The following is a 21,323-nucleotide window of genomic DNA, read 5'->3' as shown; positions in this document are numbered from 1 at the left end:
CTGTTCTTATTGGGTTGCAACACCAAATCATAATAATCAAAGCTACTATCGCAATCGCAAAATGCTGCTGTTGCTCCATTGTTGTCTGTGACAATGTGATTGACAGGAAGTGATTTTCTCTTGGAAATGTTCTGTCCAATAGATGAACGGCATGTAGGGCCGCGTGTCATTTGTTTACAAATGTTGATTCGCTTAACACAGGAACACTAACACTGTGTGAACACTAACCGGACCTAATGAAAAACGCAACAAAGTAGCAACTCATCCACTGATTCGGACCAAAGCAAACTGACTATAGGTGTGAAAGCGCCCTTAGTCTCCCATACAGCTCTGAACGTTTTTTGTTTGCCGGGCTTCTCCTCTTTCTCATCGGTGTTGCCGGCCGAGTTTGGATCAATGTTTTCCTTATTTTCCTCCTCCTTCACCACTAATGTTCTTTCTTCCACATCTCCATCCCACAGACTGGAAATTGTAGCAGCGTCTTTCACTTTGAGGCAGTGTGTTACCACTAGATTCAACACTCCCCAGTCGTTAGATGTGAGCGTGGTTTTTACTGTGTCGGGACCAAAAGACTCCCCGACTGGCAGATGATAAAAGCAGAGTTCACTGACGGTGTAATTAAACACATACCCGAGGATTCTGTCCGATCCCAGGTTCCATTCCCCACAAAACAGTTCTGAAGGGGGTAACTGGGTCCTACGTAAATACATGACACGTTTCTTAGGAGCGTACCACAACGGCGATTCTTGAAACGTAGTCACATTTTGCCGGGGGGCGGGGGAGGAGAGGGTGGGGGAGAAGGAGGACTGACACATTCCGATGACATCATATCACATCTGGGGAGAAGGGGAGGGGGGGGGTCAGGGGACCTTTGACCTAGACCTGTCACATTAATATTCTGATGAAAGGTAGTCTTTATATCTCTCTGTTGTCAACATCTTCGTCTTTGTGGCACCAGCGCCGCGATGACAAAGTCCTGTGCATTAATTGTATTTGGTGATTAAAGTGATTCTTATTCTTGTAAGTTGGATGTGGCAATCTTTAACAGTGTTTGAATTTTGAGGAAACTCCACTTCCTGAATTGTTAATAATAAAAGTGAAAAGAACACGGACCTGGCAGAAACACAACCATATCAAAATCAATTCTATTTATAGAGCGCTGCAAATAAACAGATTCATAACAAAATTCTTGGAGGGGAAGAACGGCTGCGACCATGTGAGATTGATAAAAATCTGAAGGAGAGAACAAACAAACAAAACTGTAAAACAGAATGGGAAGATTAGTGAAAATATCCAGGAGAAGTTTCTGGCATGAGCTGACACTGAGAGGCATGTAGTGAGGAAGGATTAATTTATCCTCACTGCAATTAGATTGCTTATTCTACACATGGAGAGTTTTGTTCCATATACTCCTCATTTGGAAAAAAAAAAGTGACATAAATGTTATTATTGAATATTTAAAGTTATTAGGCATCTTGAACCATTTACTTACAGAACAAGAATATTTTAGAGCAGTGGTCTCCAATCAGTGCTATTCCAACCGTACCCTACACCATTTTATTGAAGCGATTAGTTCCTCCGCTCTGGTTGAAGGTGTAATAATCAGTGAAATGAGCTGCTGGAGTGTTTGGTTGGAATGAAAACCTGAATACACATGGCTCTCGATGGAACATGGTTGGAGATCACTGTTTTAGGGGATAAAACAAGCACTTAACTTCAGGTAGCATGTTTTTTTTTTCCTAAATGGGATTTGTAGCAGCTTGTGATGAAACCCTTTACATGCATTTACCAATACACAAAATTTCATTTTACAATCCTTTGTGCCATAATCCCGGGTGAGCATTCATACAGAAGCCCAATTCAGATGACAAAAGAATGATGCACTAACCCACACATGGTGACCATAGACGACATCAGGCTAGCCGTCATAAATTTACAGGACCATCAGACAGCATACCATTCTCCAGCCACCTAATTTAAATGTTACATTCACTGACCAACTAATCTAAATATTACAGGGTAAATGTGTGAGTGTGGGTTTGTCACTGGGGTTGTAAAGTGGGCATCTACTTAGGCTTATACTTAGTGCCCATCAATCATCTCTAAACTAGCTATTGATTTAAACACCAATAAGCTAATGGGACATATGACACTGGTGGCTTGAAAGCAAACGATAAAGATGTAATGATGCATAGGAACTTTGTATTTTTTTCACTGTATTAACCTAGTGAACTGGCACTTCCCTTGGGGCTTGTTGGTATGATGTATGCTATGGGGATTTGAGATGTGTATTTTAAACCTAGCCAGTTAACCACAATTCCCTTACGGAACAATTGAGATTTGAACTGAACTTGAAATGGCTGCACTCATCTTCAGCAATGTCTTCAGTTCCTTGCCTGCCAACAATCATCTTTTTTTTCATTTAGGTGGATTGCATCAGTAATATTATGTTACAGATAATTCAGAGTGACATAGGCTTACCCTTCTTGATGTGTTCAGTAAGACGCATCCAGAGTCATCAGAGTCTGGGGGAAAATAAAAAAAGAGGAGAACAATTAGACATACACATTTTTTGTACTGTAATTAAACACCACAATATACTGTATATCTGCAAGTATTAAAGTATTCTACCGCACACTGAAAGTCTTCACACCTCTTTCATATTGACACATTGTTGACAAGGGTCATGTGACTCTACATATGAGAGTTTTTATACAACATACCATTTGAGATACTTTTGATATTTTTTAACCCAAATATATGGTAACATATGGTAACTATAATATAATGCAAGTAGTTCAAGGCATACACATTTATAACCAACAGAGCATTCAACAATAACAAACATTACAAATTCTGAAAAAAAGATCACAAGTAACAACTGCTCAGCAAGTAAAGAAGGAGAGCCTAAGACCCTTTTCTAATAGTGATGGAAATGTCAAGAGGCAAGTCTCTAAAAGCTCTCATTGAACAGGGATTGGAAGTCCTTTACTGATAAGGCTTTAATACACACTTCTGTGGAGCCGAGGCAAGTGCTCGGTCCTTAGATAAAGTACAAAGGTCTGGATTTTCCCAGTCTCCAACAAAAAATGTGGGAAAAAAAAAGAACTTTTACATTCACGGCTGCTCCTATTGTGTTGGGAAACAATATGGGGACAGACCACGGGAGTGCAGTTTTCCACACACTTGAGTCCTGCTGTATCCTGCTGATTCTCATAAAATAGTCCGCCACCGCCGTTACATAACGCACTTATCGCCGTTTACTGTGGGGAGGACGTTATTAGGTTACGATGGGCTTTCCTCCTCTGCTCCGCGTGATGCACTGTGTCAGCTCTGTCTGGAAATCAATCAATGCTTTAACTCCTCCCTCCAGCAATGGAAAAGCAAGAAGACCCCTTTTAACAAGCCAATAAGCCTTAGGAAACCACTGTAATATCATAATATCAATAATCTAGCTCCAAGTGAATGTGTGCGTGTGTGTGTGTGTGAGTGTGCAGAAGGGGGTGCTTTGATCGCCACACCAAACACCTTGCCTTCATGAAACCCTGCAGGCAGTGCAGGGGGAAGAGAGCCTCAACCCCTACCTCTGTGATGAGACTATCGCAGGGGGCACGTGTCGTATGCGCTGGATTTGGTTCATCAAAGCCTCGCTATCAAAAGCACACGGCTCGGTTGATCCGCTCCCAGGGGGAGAGGGAGCTGCAGCTCTAATTGCTGTCAGGCTGCAGCCGTAAGGAGATATTCATATATTCATATAGGATTATCTAGTCCCAAACGATCACCTCCCTCTAATGGCCTCCGTATGTCTCAATATACTGTATGGCTTAAAGTAATCCAGAAGAATTTGGGGGTAGGATTAGGCAGAGGAAGTGTTAAAACGTGACACAGGCTTGTTTTCCCCCGTGGTTCCTCTCTTAACGGCCGATCGACGTAGCGTTAATTGCTGATGATATTCAGTCAATCATGAGTGTTACGTAACCTCAGAGTCGAGTGTTGTGATATCTCAGCGGTTCAAAGTCATGGAAAAGAGGGTTGCTGGGTGGTAAGAATGGTAGGATGGTTTAGTGGGAAGGAGAGGCCATCTTGTAACTGAAACTGTTGAAGTGACCTTGAGCACAGCGGACCCTTTCCTGCTCACTTACACTAAGTGAGCTGAATGTATACAATGTAAATGCCTTATGCTGCTTACCATAACATTGCCTGCTTATGACAAGTTAAGAAAGTAGGAATAAACACTGGGTGTACAAAACAGGATTGCCTTTAATATTAAATTGCGCCCCTTTTTGCTCAGTCCATGTCTCAATTGTCTCAAGGCTCATCTACTGTACATCTCTTCTTCTTGAATGGTGAGATGCTTCAATGGTAAAATGATGAGATAAAATTAGAGATGGGATGATATGCTAATCTCACAATACGATTTGATACACAATAATGGGTTCACAATTCGATGCAACCACGATGCGATGTAATAAATAACAAAGTCTGACAACAAAGTCTGACTGTGGAGAATTATGTTTATTTCTGAGCCACAAATTTTCTAGCATTGGCTTGATAGAATGTAAACAACAATTTAAAAATGTCATTCCAGAGTGCAAATAATATAATTTCTATGGGGAACATCGTGATGGTCAAGCTGTCTCATTTGTGATTACTACAGCAGAATAAAATTGAGCTAATATTCCGATTCATTTTTCTTCCCCACAATACATAGTCACATTTTTGTATTGCGATATATTGACTTTCGATATATTGTCCCATCTCTAGGGTGAAATCGAAAAGGGAACATAGCTGCCATCTGGATCAACTGGTCAGTCCATCCTCTGCAGAGTGTCCCTTATGTTCTGTACACTCAGTGTATTGATTGATTGTGTTGATTAAACACACCCCACTCAGGGTTATCGAGGTCAGGTGATGACCTTGGCCAAAGCCTAAATCTTCAAGCTTCCAGCATCAGAGACTACGCCTGTCCTCCTTCATGACTCTTTCGCTTCAATATTAAGCAAAATTGATTGAACCGAAATGGAACTGAACCCGGCCCTGGCAGAAACATAATCATGAAATCAATTCTATTTATAGAGAGCGTTCGACAGCTTTGTGACAAAGTTCTTTGAAGAGAGAAGAATGGATAAGATGATGTCAAAATAATAAAAGGAGAGGGAGAGAACAAATAAACAAAATCCTCGTATTACTAAACGACAATATTTATTTTCAGCAAGGTCTTCAATTTTTAATCTTCAACAATGTCGACTGCAGTTCCTTGAAAAACTACCACCAATCACTTTCTTTTTTTTTTTTTTTTTTTTAGCTTTGACAGATAATACTTCTACACCGATATTAAGCAGAATGTATTGCTGACTCTTTGGTGGGTTTTCTGCAATATTTTTGTTACCTATCTGTGTGTGTGGCAAGAGCATAACATATCCTCATCTAAAATACTAATCAGGCAGATGACACAAAAGGTGAGACAATGTATTAGATAAAAAGATCTAATACAGACCACTGGATTGATGCTCTGTGAGCGGTTCACAGTAGCAATAATACCCAAGATGCCATTTTCTATTGGGATTACAGGTACAACAGTGATGCAAAAGGGTTATCACCAAACCAAGTACCAACACACTAGCAGAGATTTTGGATTTGTATATAGTATATTGGTTACAAATCCATGTGTTTTACTTTTATTTTCATTTTTTTAAGTATACGTATGATAAAACAAAACAAAAAACCCAGGCTGCAGCTTTGACTATTGCTTGGATCAGACTACCCACTGAAAAATCAGCAATGTTTTGATGTCAACTGCACCCAACATGCATGACGAAGACCAGCAGAGGTCAAAATGTTCAGATTCGGATTCAGAAAACGTAATTGTCTGTCACAAGCATGGCAAAAAATTGTCTTTGACGTGTTCATTTTGTTTGACAGCTCATAAAAAAGACAAGGCAATAAACAGACATAAGGGTTAAAACATACATAAGATTAGAGGTAAAATGTTGCTGAATAAACCACTGAAGGAGCATCAATCCAATATGAAATAGACATTTTCTTTCAGGTATTTGTAAAAGGTGTCCAGAGATGGTGTAGTGGGTAGGACCCCATTCTCTGGAAACACATGCACCCCTGCTGGCTTAGATGGATTCACATCAGAAGCTTCTCTGCTGTGTCTCCCCCACTCTGCCTCCTTCTCAGCCTTCCCACTGTCTCAGTAAAAGAAATAAAATGCTAAGGGGTGTGGAATCCTTACTCTTCTTTTAAAAACAAGTGTTTGAACAAGTACAAATGTACACTCCCACAACACACAGAAATGCAGGGGAAGGACATGAGCAGAAATGTTCCCCATTAAAGAAAACTTGTGATGTGTTTTCACTTTTTTGGTGTACCCATTTTGCCTCAACCTGCCTCATCTACTTATAATTCAGTTAGCAATTTCCTACATTTCCCAGAATCCCAGATCCTCCAGAGAACGTGGCTGAACGTGCCTGAGCATTGTGGGTTTTACGTGTAGGTGGAGAGAGTGGTGGAGTGAGAGGTTTTCCAGTCAAGAAAAAGTGAGTTGCGCACCTTATGCAAAACACAATATTTCTTGTACCTGCATTGCATTCTGGTCTATTGAGGCTACTGTGGAGGGTGAAATTGGTCTCTCTGCCTCTTCTACGATGATTTTTTAGAGAGATGAAAATTTTTCTCTGAATAACCTCCATTGTAGCTGTGTTAAAATTTCCGTTAACTGTCTCATCTTACCGACGCTGTCACAACTTTTCCTGTATTTTGACAATGAGTACAACATCTTTGCCTTGTCTTCTGTCACATATTTTGCTGTTGTTTTTGAGAAACAAATGCATGACCACTGAAATCCACCTCTCTTAAATCATTCAAATGTGCCTTCCCTTCACCTTGTTTCGGGGTTGGAACTCCACTGTGTTTCTGTTTCTGTATATTTCTTTCTGAATAAACAAAGAAGATTGTGGGAGGGGAACATTTGCAGCTAAAGTGTGAAGATTCATAGCTGTCATTAAATTGTCATAATGACTTTTAGTTTGCTTTATTGAATTGACATTGCCTGATAAAGAGCACACATGGTTTGTAGAAAATTATTTTTTCAGGTGGTGTAAACCATGACTGCCTTTGATTGCTCACAGGATAGAAAAGTGAAGTGTTTCACAACTGAATGCCTGACCTGAATTTGCCTCTTGATGACCATGGCACTGCAGTAAGAGCACAGTGGTAAAAAGAAGACTACAGCACAGCAGGGCTTTGGAGGCTGTTCAAGCCTTTGGGGCATTAAATCAAATGCTCTTTGAGTAATTCAAATCTTGGAAACCATTATCAAATTTATCTTTGGTCTGGTGCAGTGAAACATCCAACAGGCACAATACCAAAAAAGTTAAAGATGAATATTGTCCCTGAAACAATGCTGGCAAGAGGCCAGAAATATGAAAGCATCCAAAGCTTGACTAAATTTTCTCATGAAATAAGCCACTGTTAAATATAGAGAGAGGAATGAATTAATTATAACAGACAGATGTTTTTGAAATTAGATTTAGGTAGGAGCTGCTGTCTCTGGGTCTGATGGAATCACTGAGCTATTTGCTTTTCCAAACCACTGCTTATTTAGCCAGACAGGATGTGATTAAAAGTCCTGTTCAGAATCTTACATGGATTTGATATGGTGGATGCAAATGGCCCGCTGATGTGGAATAATGAAATAACATAATAATTTGTGACATAAATTAAAAGCAGAAACAGGCACGCAAACAACTAATGACATTAGGGTCAACTGTATGTGACAACGAGACTTGGGGGGGAGAAAGCTTGGCATGAAAACAAAAACTACACTAACAAACATGCAGCTGTGATGTCATTGAATAATGCACTGTACGTGGGAACAGACACAGGAATTACAAACATTTTGAGAATTTTGCCTGATGATAATAGTGGGAAGTCAACATATTCCTGTGTAGCTGTATACAGAATAGAGCATGGTACTGACACTGCCTGGGTTAGGGATTCCCGTACTAAATATGAATACACTGATGGGATTTTGAGGTGCTTTGGTTAAAAGTAAGGGTGTCGATTTCATTTTAGAAGTGTTAGGGGTGATTAAGGTGGGGGGGGGGAGTTTTCCCCCAGACATTTTTTTTGCTGACATGCAATTCCATGCATTTTTACATTACTTGGCATGATTTATGGCCCCGACTAGCATTTATCTTTTCAGGAATTCAAGTAATTTTACTGCCAGAACCCAATTTCTGATGGTGTTTTTATCCTTATTTACCCTGAAAAATAAATTAGGCCATATGACAAATACTCTGATAACTTTGCAGACATTGTGATAATTTGACAGCTCTTATAGAGCTTTTCACAGAAACACTGCTTTTATCACTATACTATTAACTTAAAATTTAAATAGCTAAATTCTAAAGATTTGCCTATTGACGAGCCAAGCAATGTCACCTTTCTGTTGCTCATGCACGTTTTTACTGCACATTGAACCCCTAAATGGCAGTGTTGCATATTGTGTCGTTCTAGTTTGATTGTTTTTATATTTTGAATTATAATTATATTTATAATTTTATTTATAGGAAAGCACCAACAACAGTTTTAGCTTTGTCTTAAGGAAAACCAGGAACAATTATTTTAGCTTTATTAACTTTCTATATCATCTAATCTCATCATCATGTAAACACCTCTACTCTGCTGGCCTGTCTCCCCTCATCTGAGGCCGATCCTCCTGCCTCAGTTTGGGTCGGTTAGAACAGAGCAGTGCATTCATATGTTACAGGATTGATGGTCGTCTATAGGCAACTTTTTTAATGACTATATTTTGTGGTAGGGACAAAATAAAATAATGGGATATGATCAGATCAGTAATATAGAAATCCGTGCGCGTGGATAAAAACAGTAATATGTTCTGTTCTGCTATGCTATTGTACACTACGGCACTTTATATTATGCTATGTTACATTATTTTAGACTACGCTACTCAATGTTATGCTATGTTACATTATGTTAGACTTGACATTCATGGCACCTGTCCAACTCTGCCCAACCTGTCTGAGTTTTAGCCGTTGTTAGTTGTTATTCTTCCTCTGACTCGCTCACAACTTGCACCTCTCCTAGCTCTCTTGTCAGATGCCTTAAGTGTTACTATGTATGGAGAATCAGCCCGAGTGACATGGTCACCTGTCACATTCAAAGGGATTGGGCATCTCTCTCTCTCTCTCTCTCTCTCTCTCTCTCTCTCTCTCTCTCTCTCTCTCTCTCTCTCTCTCCGAGGTGCACCTGTGACTGTTACCATGGCAATGGTAACCTGTTGACCCGTGGGGTTTCTGGTGATGGGGTCAAAATCATCTGCACCTGCAGCTGAGGAGCTGTCTGTCAAGTCAACACCTGCCATCAGGCTCTGGATGGACTCGGCCTCAGCCTCAGACCCCACCGGACCTCAGTAGAAATTAGAGTAGAAATATTTGAGGTTTGGGGAGGTGTTTTCTTTTGCTTTCTTCTTGCATGATGTGATGGAGATCTGGCATGACTGCAGGCATCTATTCCCTTTGAAGAAGGTGCCTCACATTATGATTTAAAAAACCTCCAAAAAGGCCGAGGTGTACAGTGAGAAACGAAAAGTGATCTGGTGATATCGATCACACAGTTGAACAGCAGAAGAAATCATTGACTTGCAGAGGCATATTCAGAGTGGCAGTTCTCAATTTTTTCTTTTAACCCTTTTTTATCCAGGCAAGTTGGCTATGGCTCACATTCACTGCAGTGGGAAGCCTGTCCATGCACAGCACAACACCCATTCAAGTCAGCAGACCAAGATTCAGCTGCAGTAGTTTTTAAATTAGTATAGATCTGAGATCAACATAGGAGAGAAACATTTCTGAGATACAAAAAGGTTTTCGTAAATGGTCTTTGAAAAGAATATCGTCTCTCTTGACCCTCGGCCTCTCTTTCTCTCACACAAATCTCCCCCTTCTCCACTCTCCTCTCCCTCTTTACCTCTCCCCTCTCTTTCTCCCTATATCCCTCTCTCTCCTTTCCCCCCTCACTTTCTGCCACCTCCCTCTCCATCACTCTTCAATCACTCCCACCTTTGTCTCTGTCTCCCTCCTCCTCCTTTTCCCTCTCCATTTCTTCTCCCTCCTTCCCTATCTTCGCCCTCCCTCTTTTTCTCCCTTTATCTCCATCATATCCAGCTCTGCTTGCCTCCTTCCTTCTTTCTCTCTCTATTCCTCATTCTCTCTCCCTTCTCCTTACCTCCCCCTCCAATCTCTCTCTCTCAGTACTGACCTGGCCCGGGGCTGATCTGGTTGTCATAGAGGTGGATGTCATCTCCGCAGGCGATCGGCGAGTCCTGTCCCTCCTCTCGGCCCTCGCTGCCCTCCTCCTGCTCCGCCTCCCGCTGCTCTGGGGACACAACAGCACAGGGTCACCTCCTGGACCTCACCAGCTACCAGAAAAACTCACTTTTATTGTCCTCAGGCCACAGTGGCTGGCAAGTCCCATAATTCACCAGCCATTTTCACTATTTCACTGGGCAACAAGATTTTTAGGATAGAAGAGTTATTTTCCTGCTAAAGAGGTTGATACAGCCAACAAACTTACCAAGATAACAGCCAAAATTAACCAGCATTTTGCTGGTAGCTGGCAATAATTTCCCACCCTGGTATGATACCTTGGTTCAAACAGGATTAGCAAATACATTATTTGTTTTATTTGTTTGGGTAAAAGATATGAGAGTATGTTTAGAGTGGTCTGGTAATTGTTGGCAAATGATGATGTGTTAGGTTGGGCTACTCTTCTGTGATTGGCTGAAGAATGAACAAAGTTTGAAGAGTCAAGGGTCAGTCAAGACAAGATGACCAAAGATGTAGCCTGCCATGTTTCAAAAGTGACATAAAATAAAATAATTTCTTATTTTTCTTATCTTTTTATTTAGTAAAAAGAAAAGCTACGCTGTCTTGGAGTCCCTGATAGAAGGAAGAACCTGTAAGCAGCAATACATATTATCATTGATTTATCTGGGAGAGAATTATAAATTAGTTTAATTCTTAATTAGTTGCAGATAATCTTGCTTTTCTATATCTAGCAACCTAAACTAAACTAAAATGATGTCACATAGTGTCAAAGAAAATTGTCCCACTGAGCAATTTTATGTTGATTAGCCATTTAAAAGACTTCTTCATGGTTATAGACATCTAGGCTAAAATGAGGCTACATGGGGTTTAGAAGTGAAAGTTTAGTGACATCTACATCCAAGACTACATCTTCAGGGGTAAATGAAAAAAATAAAGCATTATCTTGTACAAATGGACTTCTCTGGTGCATATTTTTGATATTTACAGCTGTTTATGCATTGTTTAAATATGTAATAATGTATTTACTGCTTGCTCTAAAACTGGACTATACCTAGCCAAAAAAGATCCTGGCCTATATGAGAGCTAAAGCAGAGACGTGACGCTGAAATGACGTCTAGTGCTCAGTGAGGAAGAAATTCAGTTGGTCGATGGTCATTTTGATTTCAAGGCAATTTTTCAATGAATCACCAGGTTGACACAGGTTTCTGGTGTATACAAGTACAAATCTTGTATGGAAGATGCCAGCGCAGGACTTGCCTGAAGCCTGTTTGTATGACTCATCCCATTCTCTCTTCCTGACACAGCAGAGCCTTAAATCCAATCCCACAGTAACTAGTGGGCTCCCAAATATCATCCGGCGATCGCCTTTATGCGAGGAGAACAATATCTCATACTCGTGCTCTTTATCTGCTGACCTTATCTGTGAGGAGGCCCCAATTTCAGTTCATTCAGTTTGTCTTGCATCAGGATCATCCCTCAGCACTTGACATTATTTGAACCTCGCTGCGTCGTCGCCTCGCCTGCATCCCTCTGCGCTTTAGACTCACCGGCTGGGCTCTGACTTTCACTTCACCTTGGGAGAGAGCAACCGCTGCCGAGCGGAGGAACAAACGAAGGGTTTCATTCCAAAACGCTACCGTACCCATTTTAGGGAACAGAAAATAGTTGCTTGGTGTTAATTACTCGTTATTTAAAAACAGACAATTATGTCTTCTAAAATGTTACATTTTTTTTTACTTTGCTAATATTCTGTAGTGGGTTTTAATCATCAAAGCAATCATTATCTCATATCTCAATTTGGAATGAAACTCTTTGAATATGGAAGAGGGCAATACACCACTATGCTGCACACTGCTACACTATCAGAATCAGAATCACTCGCAATTACTCGGCAAGTACAATGGATGTACACAGATTTGTCTTGCTGACATTGGTGCAGAGACGTATCAACCACTAAGACAGTAACAGAGTGCAGAGTGACTAGGGTTGGGACAATATGTTTTTCTCTATATATCTCTATATGTTTCAATATGTGATATGGGGTTCATGATTCAATACAACCACGATACGATGCAATAAATAAATGTTCAATGACAGCAAAGTCTGACTGTGTAGATATTATGTTTATTTCTGAGCCACAAATCTTTCTAGTGATGACATTGGCTTGGTAGAATGTAAACAACAAATAATATAATTTGGATGGAGAGCTTGTGAAAATATAATGTGCAAGCTGTCTCATTTGTGGTTACTACAGCAGAATAAAATGTAGCTAATATCACAATTTATTTTTCTGCCCCACGATATGTATTGTCACATTTTTGTATTGCAATATATTGAATTTCAGTATATTGTCCTATCCGTAATAGTGACATGGTACAGGTACAACAGGACCTCACATAGAGTACAAGACATAGGATACACATTAGACTTTTCATCTCACTCTCAAATACACACGCAGCCTTTGATCACCAAGTGCATTCAGACAGCATGGCTGCATGGTTGCAGCTGCAAGAGGGGGGACGGCGAGTGGCAGCGTACATCATGGCGGGGCGACAACCGATCTCCACTAACGAACCTCTGAGATGACAATGGTGGATAATGCTCGCTTGCCAACGATAATGTAATTGCATTTATATCTTGATAAAAGGTTGCCTAATAAAGACGGTTTATGTTCGAGCCCTGCGGGGGGCCCTCCGTGAATGTGCTGAGTGAATCGGTGTGTTGCAGGAGGGAATAATTGGCTGGGGGAGACGGGGAGATCCATTGCAGGCATATTCTGCCCTGACTGCTTGTGCTGCACATACTAATTGGGTGCCTCTCCTTGGCTTGAAGGTAATGAAACTGCCGTTATCATAAGAGCCGGAGCAAAGTTCATTATTTATATCCAAATGCACTGGGGTGTGAGAGCTGGGAGACTTTTCTGTGTTATTGCTGCAGCCCTAATCTTTAAGTCACATCTTTTACTATGCATATACTGTACCACACACTTTATTGGCAGCGTTCAAATTAAAAAGTCCTTCTACCTCGCTTCTCATCAGCTCTTATGTCCTTGCCTAGCACTTCTCTATCATACCTGATCATTTGAGGGTCACAGTAATATTTTGTTTTTTATGGCACTGTGACTCGAACACATGCACTCACTATTAGTTGCTTGTAATGACGGCGATCTAGATGATTCTGGAAATTAAGCACATTCTACTTTTTCTCTCATTGTAAGTTGCTCTGGAGAGAGCTAAATGCCTAAAATGTAATGCACTGTGCATTCATCTGTCCTGGTGGTGGCTCACACTCACCCATTTCTTGAAAAAAGTATCCATTCTTGGACATCCCAGAGGGAGGCGCCTCTGTAGGAAAGAGAAAAACAGAGAAAAACAGTAATCAGTGAGGTGAATCTGGGCAGACAGTAACAAGCCAAACAGGGAGCAATTGAGGAGTTTCCTTCTAAAATGAGATATCCATTATTTGTTAAAACTGACGCCTATTTTTACAAGGTAATTGCTGGCATGAGAGTAAATCGCACTAAAGGTTACCTTATAGCCATATAGTTATAGTTTTGAGGATGGGATGACCTGTGTTTTTAAAGTATTGACTGATGAATTTCATGTTCTGCAAAATAGATGTGTAGTGTTTTAGAAATATGATTTTCTGGAAGTCATATCATGTGTTCATCTGGGAGTCCCATCCTAGAACAGCCTGCATCAAGAATAAGTCACTCTGGATAAGAGCATCAACTAAATGCTTTGAGTGAGATGTCAGTGTAGAAGTGTAATGTAAAATGAGTTGGTGAACAGCATCACCATGCACAACCATACTACTTAGTACACAGTATTCAAGTGGTAATATTCACATACATATTACATATGTATGTGGTAAATATGCATTAGGTAGAAGAAGTCTTACCTAATAAGCACGTCACAATATTTTAAAATTACAAGTTATTATATCTAATATGTTACTTTTTTTTTTTTTTTGAACAGAGTTCTTGAGTTTGCTAATACATTTAATGATAATCCATAGCGAGTTTTGTTTTCAGGCCAGCAATCATTTTGCAATAGCAGCTGTTGCATTTTTAAAATGGTAGATATATCATTTTGGAATGAAACTCTGAAAAATATAGGCTAGACCAAGAGCTGGTGAACAGCTTGACTACAAACACACAGACTGTATATGGTTACGCTTGGTGACAGAGTGAGAATTTATAGTACATCATTTATAAAGGTAGCAGTGGCAGGGAGGAAGTGTTTGTCACGTGGCTCTGTGGATGTGTACAGCATGTGTATGGCATCGAAAGACGAGGCAGATATGGAACTGGGGTACTTTGAAGGTTATTGAGACATTCAGGCTCTGTTGAAGGAGGGGGTGGGGTGGTGGTGGGGGCTGTTGCTCTTCCAGACTTCAGTCAGGATTTTCTCGAGCATTAAGCCGATGTGTTTACATATTCATACTATAACCGAAGATCAACCGCATGCCTCGCGGATATTTCCCTGACTTGACTGCTAAAATCACGGCCATCGCACACACAGATGCACATACAGAAAGGCAGGCACACACACACACAGAGGCACACACTGGCAAACGCATGGGCACACACACACACACACACACATATACCCTTTATCTCTCTCAACAAACACTTGCTGTCATTGTCTGACACAAGCTTCATGAAAAACAATTCAGTGGCTCTTTTAACATGTTGAATTTGACTTGAATGTCCTCTGGTCCTGAGCTATGTGAAACTCAGAAAAAGCGATGGACAAAGAGATGTGCTTCCCCTCCTGAAAGGATTCTGTGATGTTACAAAACCTACAGCATAGCATCACTGAAGATACAGTATGTGATTTCAGTTATACAAAGCAGAGCTGGAAATTTTATGAGCCATCCTTTACTCTTGAGGTAAGGCATGTAGACTGACTAAACTCAAGAGTAAAAGAACAGGGGATTCATTTATCCCCATTGCAATTAGGTTGCTTAATCTGCACAGGTAATGATGTAGCCTCTAGTGTTTTTAATAGATATTTGTATTTTGCACTTATGAGACTTGGTGACTCACTCCCTGGGCCTGTGCCTGTAGGTATGGCATATGCTATGTTGATTTTGAATCAACACATGCATTTTTAAACCCTATCTGGTGTTTCATGGAAACGGAGGTAGATATTTCTCTCTTACAGTGTGACAGGTGTAAGGTGTCACCAAGTGTCAGGTAAAGAAAAAATACCAACTACAATTAAAAATCTCCAAGTATTACTTGACAAAACCCCCCCACAAATTATAGTGTTTGTGAAGGATAGTAGCCAACTTATGTCCTTGGATGACACTTTTGCAGACTAGATCCTCAATATTTTAGATATACTGAATGATACATTTCAGGAAATTTGCAACCAAATTCCCTTGTGGGATAATGGAAATTGTGAATGGGATGGAACAAAACTGAATTAAACTGAAATTAACTCAACTGAAAATTGAATTAGGGCGAATTATTTAATTAATCTGAATTAAACTGAAATTGAATTAAATTATTTACTAGCCCAATGTAGAGACCTTCAGGCCAGCCAGAGTCTGACTGGCTAATAATGGAGAATGTATCTAGTTTGACAGAAGTTTGGCTTCACTAGGCTAGCCCCCTAAACGCTACAAGTAATACTTGTACATTTTGACTTGTAGTTGGTAATTTTTCTTTACCTGACAGTTGGTGACACCTTACACCTGTTACATTGTAAGAGAAAAACATATATCAATTGCATTGCTAGCACTCCTTATAGAAACCAAGGGGAACAGCTAGCTGGCAAGCTTGAGTTGGTTGTGTCCCTTGGTTTAACATGGAATGCTAAAAATGATAACAAGGCATTTTAGGGAAATTATAGAACAGGTGTAGAAACTTTTACCCACATTGTGACAAGTGTCTGGTGAAGGAAACTAACAAAATGAAACGTATCCCCAGTGGTGTTTTCCCCCAGATGCCAAGGGAAGCCTGGCAAATATTCAAATAAAAAAGTACAAATCTCGTGTTATGACAGGCTTGTGGATACATTCCTTCAACATTCTCTGCTGGGCTTGTATCACTGATTACCGTTAATCGTGATGTAAGTCACGTAAACAGGCGCCTGTTTTTGGCTTGGCTTCCTCATGAATTTTCCCAACCCCTTCCTATATAATAAGTCACATTCCTGTTATGCAGTCTGCTTACCTGCAGCAGTTGCATTAAACATATACAGTGTGTTTCATAGCCTTAATAAAAAGGTTGACCATGAGCATTAAGGATACAGTTTATAGATCTGCTGAAGTATTTTCTCATGCAGGTCCTTTAGGTTGTTTTTTTTATCTCACCTGCAAAATCTGTGAGTTTTTTTCTCCTTGCTGTTTAGTTATTTTTATATGTGCAGCTAAATAAACTAAATAAACAGAGTCATCCTCACAGCTCAGTAGCCTGAGGTACAGCCAGTATACTTGCGTCATTGTGGGTTCCGGTCCAACTCCAGCTTTTTTTACTTGTTATTTTATCTCACACACACATCACTCTCCACTGTAATCGATGTAATATATTATTATGGTTATTATTGTTATTATTGTTATTATTGTTATTAATAGTAGTAGTAGTAGTATAAAAAACGTGAAAACAAAAAAGTGACTGAATAATAATACTGAAAATCAATTAGCCTAATTAAAATAAAATATCAATATGAGAAAGAACAAAAGAGTAAAAAATGGGCAAAATCCCCCAAATACATAAAATCAATAAAACAGAATGTCATGAAAACCATGTTTAAAGAAATGAATTTCAGCAGAGACATAAAAAACAAAAAAATCACTGAACAACAGAAAACCCAGAATATTATTTCCTGGAGGGTTTGTCCTCGATTGGACCGCTCTTTTATTTACGTGGCAAATCACTGCAGCTTCCTGCGGATGCAATGCGTCTTTGAACTGCGTCTTGGTCTGAGTGCTGTGATCAGAAGTGGCATCATGAAGATTCATGTGCTCCGCTTTTATTGAGCTGTTTGGCACTGCAGGACGCATAAAGAGATTTAGAGGGACTGGAAGGGAATGCAAGTTGTCCGTGCGCTGGCTTTGCCGGATCAATTAAAATACAGCAGGAGGGTTAGTCTGTTGTGGCTTCATAAAGATCTATTGTAACAAGCTTAGGTTAAGAGTTTTGTTCCAAAATTAGGTATCCACCAAAAAACACTGACACCTACTCTTATGAAATGATCAATGGCAAAAAAAACAACCCACAAATTATAGCATTTTTGAAGGATAGTAGGCAACTTATGTCCTCGGTTGATACTTTTGCAGACTAGATCCTCAATATATTAGATAGTCAATTTGGATAGATAGCTTTGGAGTAGACCTAAAATGAACTGTGCCTTGATTTGTTTTGTTTATGAGATAATACATTTTGTCTTTGCTTGCATGCAATATGAAGATAATTGTTAGAGCTGATTAAGGACCTTGACATACTGCATGCTCTGATAGTCTTTTAGGGACAGGTTCATTAGAAGTCATGGGGGCTGGTCTGTTATGAAATCAGAAGCAGAAACAGTTAAATTGAGTGAATCAAGACAGTGACAACCTAAAGAGTCACTGACACTCATGGTACAAGGACAACTGGCTCTCACATACAACGCAAAGGGACAGGGCAAGAAATATGATGATAATGATGCATATTACTTTGCATGACCTGATCAATTGACCTGATCTGTGAAGAATGAACGTGGTTGGACAGGAGAAATGCATCAATAGTGAACAATTCACTCTCATGGAATATGCACTGCAAAAAAGTCCATCTCACCAGCATTATTTTAGAGAGTAAGATTAAAGATTTTAGGGATTAGAGATGTAGAGATTGTTCTGAGTCTTAAAATCTCAACAAGTAAAGCCATATCCACCAAAGAGGTGAGAGAGTTTCACTTAATTCCAAAGCACCTTCACTTGTTTAAAAAATGACAGAAGAGTGACAGTATCTTGAAATAAGGCTTATCCCTCTAGTTCCTTCCAGATAAATTCATTTCAGTCAAAAGAATTCATGTGCCAGGTTGCTTTGCATTAGAAAAAAGTGAAAATATCTCACACTATTAGCAATTTTAAGCACTGGATGTAAGACTTTAAGGCTCAATACTAGATTAAATAACTTGGTCAGATGGAAATCTTTTCAGTGTACCTAATATGTTAGCTTTAAGTGACATGTAGTTGTGCAGTCAGGTGTGTGTGTGTGTGCATGAAAGAGAGAGAGAGAGAGAGAGAGAGAGAGAGAGAGAGAGAGAGAGAGAGACAGAGAGAGAGGGGTAATAGAAACAGGCAGACTCAAGGAGGGAAAAGCTTGATCTAATAACATTTAAATTAAACATTTGGGGGCGGCTGTGGCTCAGGAGGTAGAGCGGGGCGTCCACTAATCAGAAGGTTGGTGGTTCGATCCCCGGCTCCTCCAGTCCGCATGTTGAAGTGTCCTTGGGCAAGATACTGAACCCCAAATTGCTCCCGATGGTTGCGCCAGCACCCTGCGTGGTAGCTTGCCGCCATCGGTGTATGAATGTGTGTGTGTGAATGGGTGAATGTAGGCATTGTTGTAAAGCGCTTTGAGTGGTCTGTAGACTAGAAAGCGCTATATAAAATAAATGCAGTCCAGAATAAATCCATAATTCTTACTTACTCTCATTTCTTACTTGCCACACTTGAGTTTTGATAATGACACAGAAAAAAATTAACGTTTCACAAACATCATAAGACATTTATGCACCGAGATCCTGTCTGTGCAAAGAATAAATACGCAGCGACAAAGCTGATTTCCTTGTGTTCAGTATGACACACACACTGCAACCATATCTTAAAATGGGCTCTTGTTCAACTAGAAAATAAACAAAATTACCTTTTTTCCTCCTCCTCCAGGCTATTTCTGTAAACTTACAGAGAAAATTCCTCTGTAAGCTATATCTGGACTGTGTGTGTTTAAGTTAACGTTTGAGGTGAGGTGTTTTTATCAGCCTCTTGGGGTTGTTAGGAAACCTGCACAATCTGTAATCTGTTACTCGTCTGTCTGCATTTTATGTGCAAATAAATACAATCATGATACTCATGATTTAATAGTCACTGACAACACAGCTCTTCCACTGAGAGAATTAAGAGGACATGCTTCAAAACATTTCTGCAGAAAAGGGAAGCTCTCTACTAGCAAACAGGAAGTCAGAACTGGCTAGACCAGTATCACACATAGCCTATACCTCTCATTGCACACCCTGATCGCATAGTGAGAGTGTGTGTGTGTGTGTGTGTGTGTGCGTGTGCGTGTGTTTGTGAGCCTCTTACTTAGAGTCAGTCCTTTCATCACTGCCCAACATGTACATGAGGGAAATCTCTCTCTGTCAGTCAGCAGAGTTTGGTATACATGTCACAAACCCATAAGCAAGGCAACATCTGCTCCACTCATCACTTGATGCAGTATCAGTACATACAGCATGACAGTCTCTTCCTTTCTGATAAACCCAAACCCACCTCTGATACCAGCTATCTGCAAATGGTGTCAGGCAGCTGCTTGTTGCCTTTGCAGCTTTTGTGGTTTCTGCATCAGTTTGATAACTTGTGACGCAGCACGTTGCAACAACAGTTGCCTGACTAAGCCTGAAAACGGCACCCAAGCCACTCTGAGATGGTGTAGTTGTTAAGACCGCTGCCTCTGGAGCCCTGCTTGCCTAATATCGAATCCCATCCAACCTTCTCTCCTTTGACTCCTCTGCTCTGCACCCTTTCTTCCTACGGTCTCAATAGGACGGCACGATATTGACAAATAATCATATTGTGATTATTCTGCTGAATTGCAATTGTGATATAAATGCCAATACAGTATACAGACAGATTTTTCAATATTTTAGAATTTTCAGCATTTTTTAATAAAAAACTGACATGTTGTTGCTTAAGATTGCTCTGTTTGAATACAATTAAAGTGTTTCTACAATGTGTAATTTATTTTATAGGCCACAAACTAGCCTCAGCACCAGAATCCCATGTTTAGGAGTCCATTTCGAGCACCCACCACTCTGATTTGAATTGCAGCCTCATGCAATTTGGAAACTGTAGTTGTTCATATGGCTATTTTTGATGTTTTTCGAATACGTGTGCAGCCCTAGGTCTCAATAGAGAAAAATGTTGAGGGAATTGGACTTCCCACAGTCCTTAAGGGAAATAACATCTGTACAAAGTTTACTCAAAGACAAGAGGAAAAAGGCAACTTATATGAGCCTCGGCATATATACGATACAGCCAGGTTGAAACCAAGCCAATCTTCCTCCCCAAGCAGGCTGATCTAATGCAGGGCACTGGGCTGCAGGTACATGCAAAGCAGATGCCAGAGCCCCCAGGGGGGACAGCCCAGGAATTTACGGGAGAGGTGAGGCTAAGAGTCTGCAGTGAGGAGGACAGAGGTATGCGAGACATTAAAAGGTGCGCCTGCTGCGTTTGTTGGGGAATCTACGAGGGCCGGGCCAGTGCCGTGGAGGAGGCGGGGGCTTTTGTTGGCTAATTGTGCCCACGGGCTCTCTTGGCACCCGTCCTCCCTGGATCTGTGGTCGCTGAGACAGCCCAGGCAGAGAGGGAATTCCTCCTGATGCTCTGCTCTGCGCCATTCTGTTTTGCTATAGCACACCCTTAAAAACAGCAGGCCAGCATTTGGGCTTGAGCTGTATTTTTTTTTTTCACCTCAATCGCCATATTACACACATAGTGTAATTACCAATTTGTCTCTTTGCGTGTGCCTCCGCTACATGCAACACATAAATATTTCCTAAGAGGCGTCAGACTGCAGCGGCATGCCTGAGCACAGGTCAGGAGGAAGGGCTTCAGTGGCTTAGGGTGCGATCACACCTACACAGTTTGTTTTCTCTGGTCTGAATCATTGTGGAACCGTTTACTTTGTTGCATTTTTGGATTTGGTTCATTTAGGTTCTAATTGCAACCAATCACAAGTGAACCAGGGCTATTTAA

At 40.5% G+C, this 21,323-nt stretch overlaps 1 protein-coding gene across 1 annotated transcript in view; it reads right to left on the bottom strand.

Moving 5' to 3' along the window:
- slc4a11 (solute carrier family 4 member 11) overlaps window positions 1–21,323 on the bottom strand; it is an 80,268-nt gene that overhangs the window by 45,117 nt on the left and 13,828 nt on the right. The window contains exons 2-4 of the mRNA XM_071525753.1: window positions 13,649–13,699; window positions 10,288–10,404; window positions 2,482–2,525 (exon numbers count right to left, since the gene is read on the bottom strand). Coding sequence (XP_071381854.1) covers window positions 2,482–2,525; window positions 10,288–10,404; window positions 13,649–13,699 — 212 coding nt within the window. The remainder of the gene's footprint in view (window positions 1–2,481; window positions 2,526–10,287; window positions 10,405–13,648; window positions 13,700–21,323) is intronic.

This window comes from Centroberyx affinis, unplaced genomic scaffold (genome assembly GCF_046629955.1).
Source record: "Centroberyx affinis isolate AG114_WGS23_722 - 3 ecotype Tasmania unplaced genomic scaffold, CSIRO-AGI_Caff_v1 ptg001336l_1, whole genome shotgun sequence".
Taxonomy (NCBI): Eukaryota; Metazoa; Chordata; class Actinopteri; order Beryciformes; family Berycidae; genus Centroberyx; species Centroberyx affinis.
Note: the sequence above shows the minus strand (reverse complement) of the source record. Positions and strands in the feature narration are given on the sequence as shown.